The sequence below is a fragment of the Morone saxatilis genome, unplaced genomic scaffold (assembly GCF_004916995.1).
Source record: "Morone saxatilis isolate NCDOM2014 unplaced genomic scaffold, NCSU_SB_2.0 Contig19, whole genome shotgun sequence".
NCBI classification, from domain to species: domain Eukaryota; kingdom Metazoa; phylum Chordata; class Actinopteri; family Moronidae; genus Morone; species Morone saxatilis.
This window is the reverse complement of record NW_023339751.1, coordinates 22,233,745-22,244,629: the sequence shown is the minus strand read 5'-3', so window position 1 is coordinate 22,244,629 and position 10,885 is coordinate 22,233,745. Positions and strand designations below refer to the sequence as shown.

The following is a 10,885-nucleotide window of genomic DNA, read 5'->3' as shown; positions in this document are numbered from 1 at the left end:
GGTACGTAGTGTAAAAGCGCTTTGTCGGAAGACTAGAAAGGCGCTATACAAGTACAGGTCCATTTACCATTTACCAATATAATACACACCATCAGTTTTTGACACTCCAGATATTGTCGCGGTCAGGTGATTTTCCAGGAAAAAAACTAAAAATGTTTTTACAATATTGAACACTGCTAGTGAAAGTTGGTGTTGTTGGTTTTAATACTTTTCATTGGTCAAATATTTGTAAGACTAAGAGATGTAAATTGTGACTAATGGCATTGATTGATAAAAAAAATAAATGACAAAATATGAAGATATGAGGTTTTGTCTGACGGCAACAATAGTTTGGAAAATGAAGCTTAAGGAGAAAAGTTTCACATCTTTTTAGTTGACACATTAAGTTAAAGAGGTCAACACTGACATTTTGTTTCACACTGGAAGCGAACAGCGATCTCCTGGTTTAAAGCCCAGGGTTAGTTGGACCCAATCCATCCACCCCACCATCTCCACATTAGAGACTTTTTATACTATGTCGCCTCACTTTAACAGCCCATCAAAACATTACACCAGAAACCATGCTGGAGACATACCTATAGCATCCTACTTTGAAGCATATTGAACTACTGACCAAGCTGCCATATTTGATGATTTGGGAGTGTGAATGGACTGGAACATGGCTTGATATAACTGTGGTCGCTGTAGCACTCATACTACTCATACTCAAAGCTGCAATTACAGGCTGGGTTCAGGTCAGAGTTTTTTTTCACTACTGAAGTAGTGCATTAATGAAAAACTCTTGAAATTGGTCTTATAATTACAGATATGGTCAAAGAAATGAAAGAATTTAAACAATAAGTCTGACTTCAAATTCTCCATGCTGTAAAAACCCTGCATCTTTTCCCTGAAGGGCCTGCTCAATCTGTGTTTTTCAAGCCAATCTGTGCATGTGTTTAAACATAGCCCACATTTAACCCATATCATAAAAATGAAGTATTCAGACCCCATCACTTTTTGCTCACTTTGCTGTTGTAGATATAATTTGAAATGTAAAAGTCAAATTTTTTTAATAACCCATCAAAACAAAGTGAAAATGTGTTTTCAGAAATGTTTGTATTAAATACCAAAAACTCAAAACTCAAATCACATCACTGTATTTGTGTCTCTGTAGTGTGTCTCTGCTTAGAGGACTGCCTGAGGAGAAACTCGCCAAGATTGTGGATTGTCTTGAAGTAGTGAGTATTTCCCACTTCACCACATTTTTTCCTCATAACTGTACAGTATCTGTTTGTGACTGAATGGTTTCAGATTTTGTCTAAGCGGACAAGAAAATAACTGACCCTCTGTCTTTTCAGGACTATTTTGAAAAAGGAGAGCACATTATCCGAGAGGGTGAAGAAGGGAACACTTTCTTTATTATCGCAAAAGGAGAGGTGAGAAATCTGCACAAACTTGCCTAACATGCCCTCTTTAAGCCATAATGTTGTCTGAATTAAATATTTTTATTAAAACCAACAGGGCCCATTAAAGTAACTATAGTTTGAGGCTGTTTGTGTTGGTCATAGTATGTGGGCACACTGAGCAAAAACTTGCAAGTAAATACACATCTAAGGAAATGATCCAAAGCTTGTATTATAATTAACTCACAGTGAGTCCAACAGTGAGAGAATAATTGTCTTAATTTCATGATTGCATTGATAAAACAACTGACAATGTAACTCTGATGACGAGTAAAACACGTTGTTGCTGTGCCTCTTTCTGTCTAGGTCATAGTCACTCAGAGCACAGAGGGGTTTGCTGAACCACAGGAAATCAAGACACTGGGAGTCGGAGACTATTTTGGAGAGAAAGCTCTCATCAGGTACTAACAGCAGCTTCACACACAGCAGCACACATATAACATTGGATTGAACAGATTTTTGTTTCTGATCACATCACATTTGATAGCTAAATAAGCATAATCTTAGGTCAATGAAATTACTCACAGGTTGTCACTAGTACGTACATCACATTCAGTGGACTGAATAAAAAGATATTGCATGATGTAAATGGAGAATGTGAGGGATTAACCCAATGCTCCTGTTACATTTACACACATTATGTATGGGAGTCAACCTGGTGCACTGTGCACTGTGTCCAGTGCATCTTGAACTGAATTGTCACAACCTGTAAAATCTAGTCAGGTGGAATTTTGTGCCGGGATTTACCACTTTGTCAGTGGAACCCTTAATTACTAGATCCTGGCTTATAAATAGAGTTGAGAACAGCATCCTAGTTGTAATCATACTGGGATTCTCAGATTCCTCTGAAAGCTCTGGCTGATCCATACAGGTTGGATGTATCAAAGTCTGTCGTTCAAGGTTATTAAACCCAGATTGTCAATATTTTCAATCCTCTCACAACCTACAAATCTGCAATCATATAACCTTTCTAAATAGGCTTGTGAAGTTAACACTTGCAAGTAGTATACATGGGAATCTTTCCTTTGTCTACCGTCCATCCCATATGGCATGAACGTAGTACTCTCAGCATCCTCAGCATCATCCTCGGCTTCACTGTCATTAGAAAGAAGAGAGTTTTCCTGGCAGTCATTCATCATCACTGTCATCAGTGTTTCCCTTTTTCAGTCATGTTATCTAATCAACTGCCCTGAAACCTCTCCATCATGTGCTTATGTTCTGTGCTGCACACAATAGACCTAAATTACACAAACACTGTTTTCATAGTGTACACACTGCAATAATAAAAATCCACTGTTTCACAGATTGAAGGCTAGTATAGAAGTATTTTCAATATTGAAATATAGAAGGATTTTTGTTAAAATCTGTGGATGCATGATGTCAAAATCAGTGTAAAGGTGAATAAATGTAATTTCTTGCTTACATAAAATAAATATTTGAAAAGTATGACTATTATGGTATTACTTAGATGTTGATAACATTTTATTTACCTACTTAGATCTTCTGTAGAAGGACTGTTTTAGTTGCACATACAATTGCTTTCTAATGAGTTGCTACCTTTGAAGTTGTAATGTTGTGTCCCCTATAGTTTTCTATTATGCAGCTTTACCAATGAAACCTATGCCAGAAAGTCACAGCTGTGTGATATGAACACACTCACCACCCAATTGATGCTATTTGGCGTTGTGTGCTGCTTACAGCTCATACTCATCACTCTGAAGCAGAAATTGCTGTGTACATATGGGTTTGTGGTGTCTGACTGAACTTTACATTGTATGTTTACAGCGAGGATGTTCGCTCAGCTAACATCATCTGCAGTGAGAATGACACACACTGCCTGGTGGTGGACAGAGAGTGAGTAGCTGCTTATCTACAGTTGGACCCTTTAATTAAACCATACCCTTACATGGCATCTTCAGAATTTAATCCTTTGCATTTCTTCTGTGGGGTATCAATAAAGGAACATCTTATGTCATCTCTCATATACACAAAGATAGTCATCATATGAAGCAAAAATCATACATAAAATTTTGCTCAAAACTGTTAAACTGAAAGTTTAAATAACAGTTGGAATATTCAAATGCATTTGAAAAGAGAAAGGAAGTGCACATTACTGTAGTAATCTTGCCCTAAATAAAACATATGTTAATGAAGGTTTAGACACATGAGACACTGATCAATGAATAATGAGCATATCATGATTTTATGGTCCCACTGAAGGAATATTCCTGTCATAGTGTTCATATAATATTGTATATTAGGCTACTCTCAATCTGACTGAATGATATTTAAGACTTTTAATATGGAGAGCATGGCCTTTATGTATTATAACATTATTTCAGTGTCTGTGTCAACACAGGTTGAAATATAGTCATTGAATGTATATGCACTCTCAGCTTTAACCTCAACCTCTAACTGCACATTACTAAAATTATTATTACCAGATGAGGCTGTGAGTTTAGAATGATAGGTCTACAAGTAAACATGCCTCATCTGTTTGATCTGTTTATTCATTCTCATCCATTTAGTAACGGTATGTAACACAATATGTAGATTTGCTCTCAACTCTACCAATGTTGGTAAAGCACAGAACACAGCCGAGTCATCAGCTAGATATGGTCATTTAGTAAAATTCAAAGGGAACTCTTAAGTAGCATCAGTGGGTATGGTTTGATTTTCTTACAAAGCTCCTTACAAAGCCAAACACACACACTGAAATGAAAGTTGGTGATGTTTTTGTCCCCTACCCCCTCCACACCAGCAATTTCAACCAAATGGTGGGAACTTATGAGGAGCTTCAGGCCTACCTGAAGGAATACGTGGAAGAGCTTTCCAGGAGTGATGAGAGGAGAAATGCCCTGTAAGTGACAGACTGACACAACAAAAATGACACAACAGTTGTATACATGTTTTTAAGCCTCTCGGTAAATGGATTATGCCATCAAGGGTTAATGTCATTTCTCCATTTCCAGTTTTAGTGGGGATAAGCTTATCTGAAGTTTAGTTTAAAATTGAGTCACTCTTGGCCAAAAAGCAAGGACCCAAATGTGATCAAAGGGCCCAATCATATGTCCCATGTTACCCCTCTCTCAGGCCCCACTCACCTCAGATTGACTCTGCAGAGGCCCATGAGCTAAGGAGGCTGAGGGAGAGGATTGCTCTCCTGCCTCCGAACCAACCTTTCCAGGAGCTCAAGGTCATAGCTACACTGGGCATGGGAGGATTTGGAAGAGTGGAGCTGGTGAGCTGCAGTAACACTATAACACTCCAACAATCAACTTTCATTAGTCAGCTCCCCTTTTGACTGGCATTAGGCTGGATTTCATTTATTGCTCATATGTTTGTCTGGCCAACAACTGATCAGTGAAAAGTGACCTGTAACCCATCATACCTACTGTGTAAGATCCTTTGTTTATTCAATTTAAATTAAACCCTCTGGTACAGAACAAAAGCAGTTGGGTTGGAGCCACGGATGCCTCTCACTATTGACAGGACTTTCCTAAGTCCCACCCGTTTTTGTTCTTTTCAGTTACCTTTTCTATTCCAAATGGAAAACTTGATTTGCAGTCAGGGTAAAAAAAAAAAACATGCAATTTCATGCAAAAATAGAATATTAAGATTTCAGGTGCAAATTAAATGTTAAGAACATTTAAAATTACATGTGAAAATTAAGCAGGGATATTGCACAAGGAATAAAGGAGTTTTTACTCCTATGGCACAACATTAGTACTCTAAATCCACGACCTGAGGGAAGAATTTTAAACTCAAGGTGAAGGGGGTGGTTTGTACTGTCCAGTATGGACTTGGCCTTGTGGAGATTCTGATGGACACCTATCACCTTCCCAGCAACCTTAAGAATGTGGTTCAGGTGGTTTTTATCCTTTATGTTCAGGTTACTGTACCAAGCAATCACAGAAAAATACAGAACAAGGACATCATTTTCCTGTCCACATTAAGTACACACTTTACTTCTTACAGACTGCATCAGAATTTATATCAAAGTTTTTATCGATGACATATTTATTGAAGACATGAGCCATGTCTCACTAAAAGACCATGATGCATGCATGAACATGTGAGTCACATCTGAATTATCGAGGGAAGCGGAATGCGCCGCAACTTCTGGTGTTTTAGTCTGACACGGACTCCTCCTCTTCTCCCTTGTTTCCTCGCCTTAGCGGTGTACTTTCTATTCCAATCCTGTGACTTGTGCCTAGAGATCTGTGTTTAAATCTTTTAATGAAAAAGGATCCATATACATATCCACACAGTACGGGTTGTCCCGTTGCATGGCAAGAACTCCGAGAGTATTGCCTTGCTTGTTGGCATGGTTGAGGTTGGACACTCTTGACATAATAGAGCCATAAAAACCATAGAAAAATACAAAACTTATTTTCATGATGAAACCTTTCCTAAACAGTCATAGATGGTAGCGTGCACACAAAAAACAAGTCAAAGTAAACAATTTAACGAAAATGCACAGACACAAACACACCTGCTGCTGGTCGCCACAGGAGCAGAGCTTCTCTAATGTGCTCCAATAATTCCAGATTATCACGGAAATGGGAATTCACCACGATACATTTGTTTTTTAGAGTGTTTTTTATCGTGATGCACAATAATCTTGTATATCATCCCATCCCTAATAACAAATCGATTTCTGACTGCAAGGCCATGACCATGAGTCAGACAGGCTGGGGCTCATGATGGGCTCCCAGACATTTTACCACTGTATTCACAGGCTGTGTAGTGCTCCTCATGACAAGTAAATTGACTGATAAGATAGTTATAGTTTGCCTCTTTTTAAAATCAAATCTTCATCATGGAACACAAGGACAAACATTCAAACGACATCTAGCTTTTAAGCCACTGTAGAAAATTGTAAGAGGAGCTTGAGATTCCCCTAGAGAGTAAACATTTGGTTTGTCTTAAATTTGCAGGATACACAGATTCAGTCAGTGCTCAGCTGTTGGTGTTTTTTTGTAATGTTTAGCTGTGATATACATTACCTCTTGGCTCCTCTCTGTTGTTCTTCAGGTAAAGCTGAAGGACGAGGACATAACGTTTGCTCTGAAGTGCATTAAGAAGAAGCATATTGTGGACACCAGACAGCAGGAGCACATCTACTCTGAGAAAAACATCCTTCAGCAAACAAACTCAGCTTTTATCATCAGGTGTGGGCCACACACAACATTACACATTCAGGTTTCACAAAGAGCAGGGTGTTATTTCTGAAGCAACCACATTATTATAAGACAATGTTCAGATATTCCATTGTTTTTTGTAATCTGAGCTAGTGGAAGTATTTAGATGTTGAATAGAAGAGGTTACAGAATCAGTAAGATAGCAAACAGAACATTCTGTCACAAACCCCTCTGTTCCCTCTGAAGAAGATAAAATGGGGGCTGGTCAGTTTGTTGGTTTGTCAGTGGAGTTGCTAAGGAACCTGGTCCGAGAATGCTACTGACCACTGCACTGAGATTTATCTGGACTATGACTTTAAAGAAAAAAAGCCTTGTGCAAGCAGATACAAGAGAAAAGTTCAGCCAAAATGTTCACTCACCCACTTATTTCACAATCCTCCTACCACTCAGTTTCTTCATCAGTTTATCAGACGTTTTTATGGGGTCTCAGTGTTCAATTAAATCTAACAATTCTGATTCATGAGTGGCAAAGAGAGGTTACCTGTATCAAATGTCTTTTAAAGAACTGCAGCAATAGCAGTTGTAACCTGCAATGCTTCACTTTTTTGGTAGTCCATTACAGGCCAATAGGAGGGTATCACTGGCATGTTGTGGGTGCCGTTTATTTTAGACTTGCACCACCAATGTGCACCATACTACCAGGCACTATCATTATTTATATTTAGGGGATGTAATTAAAGTTCAGTTTTTAATTTATGTTTTGTTTAGGGTATAAAAAAGCATGCATTAGTCATCAACTAATTCCAAAACGTATTCGACTTGTCAATTAAACTTGGTGGCTATATCAGAAATGAGCTGCAATCTAACTGGACTAAACCCCCATCAAGCCTGTCCAAGCTGGAGATACAGTTTGACTGCATGCAGGGATAGCAGGAGTCTTTCCTTCTCTAAATACCTTAAAATCTTTATTTACAATGGCATGAGGAAGAAAATGATCAAACAAATCTATGTTTAACAACAACCAAAGTTATGTCCAACCTGGGTCGTTAGGCCACCTCAAAAGCTCTGAACAGCCCATTATGATGCCTTATGATTACAGCACTTGTAATGTATCTGCTGTAGATGCATAGTTTTGACTAAAGGTTAATTCTGGGAAACCCCTACTTTTGTTATTTTTACTATACCAGTAGGTTAATTTGTGTTTTCAATGCAACACAGTAGTTAATACAGACTCTCTTCACTATGTGTGCATATATTTCAGGTTATACCGAACATTTCGGGATGATAAGTTTGTCTACATGCTGCTAGAGGTGTGTCTTGGTGGAGAGCTGTGGACTGTGCTGCGGGACATGTGAGTGTAGGTTCTTTTGTTACATTTATAACTACAAATGGAAACATTGATATTTAAAGAGTAACTGAAGAACAGGCTGAAAAGAAACGTTTCACTGCCCTCTCTGGTTGTTTAATTGTTCTTCAAACCATCAGATCATTTGAAAGTTACTGTAAAAATATAGAAACTCTACAAAGTAACCATGTGATTTTTCCTCCTGCCTCAGTGACTCCAAACAAAAACATGTAGGCCTATAACCTTGAATCTGTCAAGGGACCTTGTTTCCTGCTCTTTGCTATTGATGTCTGATAAAGGCAATTTTCCAATAACAACAATAATAATAATAATTCTTCAAAAAAAAATCAATCAAGGTCACAACTTTCCTAAATCTGACCAATAGTCTGTTCTGGGTGTGATGCCATTCATTTGTTGATCTTTTCGTACCAGGAGTTATTTTGATGATCCCACAGCCAGGTTCTGTACTGGTTGTGTCTTAGAGGCCTTTGACTACCTCCACACAATGGGCATCGTCTACAGAGACTTGAAACCTGAAAACCTTTTACTGGATGCTGAGGGCTATGTGAAAATGGTAAGCCGCTTGTCTAAATTTCTGTTAGTGATGTCCTTTAAAGAGTTTTCGGGGTTCAATGTTGAAGTTGTTTTTCACTTGCTTGGTCAGTCAAGCACATCTAAATTCTACTGAAGTCAATTTTTATTTTAGCCACAAGCTAAAAAGCAAGATGCTGTCAGGTGTTTTGGCACTCTTTCAGAAAAACATTTTTAAAAAAATGACCGTTTTATCCGCCTTACTCTCAAATTTGCAGCAAACTGCGAAATACATAGTTGGAGGTTCTCTCACAGCCTTTAAATGCCACCAAACTAAACTCATGTTTCCAGGATAGTGAAATGCTTGCTTGTACTAAACCTTGTCCTTATGCACCACCATTTTCTCATAAGTGCCCAATCAATACTGTGCATATGCAACTATCACCAGAAGCAAGATGGCTCACTCCTTAGCTACTTATCAGCTCTGGAAACAACCAAAACACCACATGACCATTCAGGCAAGTGAGTTGCTAGATTTACCAGCCCGACATAACATTTAATTTACCCCGGTCAATCCTTATTAGAATAGAATAAACTTTATTGTCCCCAAGAGGAAATTTGTCTTGGGCACAGTGCAATTTGTTGCTTCTGTAATGGGCGTGAGGTTGGACCCAAGAACAGCACAGACTGAGACCAGCGTTGGAACAGTTCAACAGTTTATTGTCCAAACAGGGTTGTAAAATCCACAGCAGGTACACGGAAAATAGTCCAACAGACGCTGGAGCTAGCCAAAACCAGTCAGACTTTCTAGCAGGAGGACTCCGGAGAATCCAAAAAACTGGAGGGAGCAGACATGAGGCGAGCAGGCAGAGCGGTCAGGACGAACTGTCAGGTTACCTGGGCAGGGACGACGAGGACGGTCAGGACAAGCGCGCGAGTCGAAACCAAGGCAAGCAAATCCGGAAATAACACTAGAAAGCTGGTTTTCAATGCTGCACAAACGACCAATCTGGCACGGAGACTGAGAAGGAGAAGGAGTGGGATTTAACACAGCCGGCGTGAACGCGGTGGTGCACTGAGAGGGCCAGGCAGCGGATCAGGAAAGTACTGGCAGAGCTGGGCAGTAGGGACTGGAGAAGCCAGGAGCTGATCATGACAGTTTCACAGAAACAAAAATACATTAACAACAGACACACATCCGAAACCCATCACAAAATCAACATGAAACATCTTAAAACATGAAAAACACTATACATTTTAACACTGACAATATAGCAGCTTAAAAAGAGACTGTGAGAAACTAAGAACTAAAGTGCTACGGTGCTGGTTGGTTTATTATACATTGCCCTATGATTTAGTATCACAGTTCAGCAGCTTGATAGAAGTCGGAACGAACAATAATTTCAGTCTGTTTGATTTGCACTTTGGCACACAGTCTTCTTCCTGATGTTCCTGTGTTATTGAGCACTACTCATTTTGTATCTGCATAAGTTATTATATATTCCGAATTCCTGCGTATTTCCTTAGGCAGACTTTGGCTTTGCTAAAAAGATCGGCCTCGGAAAGAAGACCTGGACATTCTGTGGGACTCCCGAGTATGTGGCCCCAGAGGTCATCATGAACAAAGGCCATGACTTTGGAGCTGATTGCTGGTCCTTGGGAATCCTCATATTTGAACTTCTCACTGGCAAGTAAGTCAGTAAAATAGAACCGTGTACTGTTTGCACTTCTTAGAGAACAAAACCTTAAAGCAAACTCATCTGGACAGTCTTGGATGCCACAACCATGTGTTTTGTTTTGTTAAGAAGTTTGTGCATGTTTGATGACACCGAGAGGTAAGTAGAAGGTTTGACGTGAAGGTACAGTTGTCACTAGCATAGCAGGTAAACTAAATCAATGACGGCAGATAATCTCACCCAGAGAAAGTGTGTAGGTATAGACAGAAAGCAAATAAACATATTTCCCAAAATGGTGAACTCATCCTTTGAACAGTGTAGTCTGGATTCTTAGTTTATTATTTGAGTATTTGTATCATTTCAGCAGCTAATTAGTTAAGATTTAACAGACGTTTTCTGATATTAGACCAATGTGGTTAAGGTTCGGTTAGGTTTATGCACAACAATCTGAAACATGAATTGTCACATATACTATAGATAATCTGGTAAACAGACAAATCAGAACAGTTGAAATGATGTAATACTCTATAAACTATATGGAGAATCTGAGAACCTGTTTTTCTTCCAGCCCACCCTTTGCTGGCTCAGATCCCATAAAGATTTACACCATGGTCCTCCATGGCATTGAGAAGGTGGACTTCCCCAAGAAGATAGGCAAGCGTCCGGACGACCTCATCAGGAGACTCTGCAAGTACGGTGAATCATGGACCACGATCAGATAAGAGGATAATACTGCTCAGTGACTTT

The 10,885-nt window shown here is 39.1% G+C and overlaps 1 protein-coding gene across 1 annotated transcript in view; it reads left to right on the top strand.

Annotated features, from left to right (window-relative positions):
- Positions 1-10,885, top strand: part of LOC118329883 (cGMP-dependent protein kinase 2) — an 18,709-nt gene that overhangs the window by 3,292 nt on the left and 4,532 nt on the right. Inside the window, exons 5-15 of the mRNA XM_035664230.1 lie at positions 1,154-1,217; positions 1,338-1,415; positions 1,749-1,843; positions 3,228-3,296; positions 4,204-4,302; positions 4,536-4,683; positions 6,480-6,616; positions 7,848-7,937; positions 8,364-8,505; positions 9,990-10,153; positions 10,707-10,829. Of these exons, the coding sequence (XP_035520123.1) occupies positions 1,154-1,217; positions 1,338-1,415; positions 1,749-1,843; positions 3,228-3,296; positions 4,204-4,302; positions 4,536-4,683; positions 6,480-6,616; positions 7,848-7,937; positions 8,364-8,505; positions 9,990-10,153; positions 10,707-10,829 (1,209 nt within the window). The remainder of the gene's footprint in view (positions 1-1,153; positions 1,218-1,337; positions 1,416-1,748; positions 1,844-3,227; positions 3,297-4,203; positions 4,303-4,535; positions 4,684-6,479; positions 6,617-7,847; positions 7,938-8,363; positions 8,506-9,989; positions 10,154-10,706; positions 10,830-10,885) is intronic.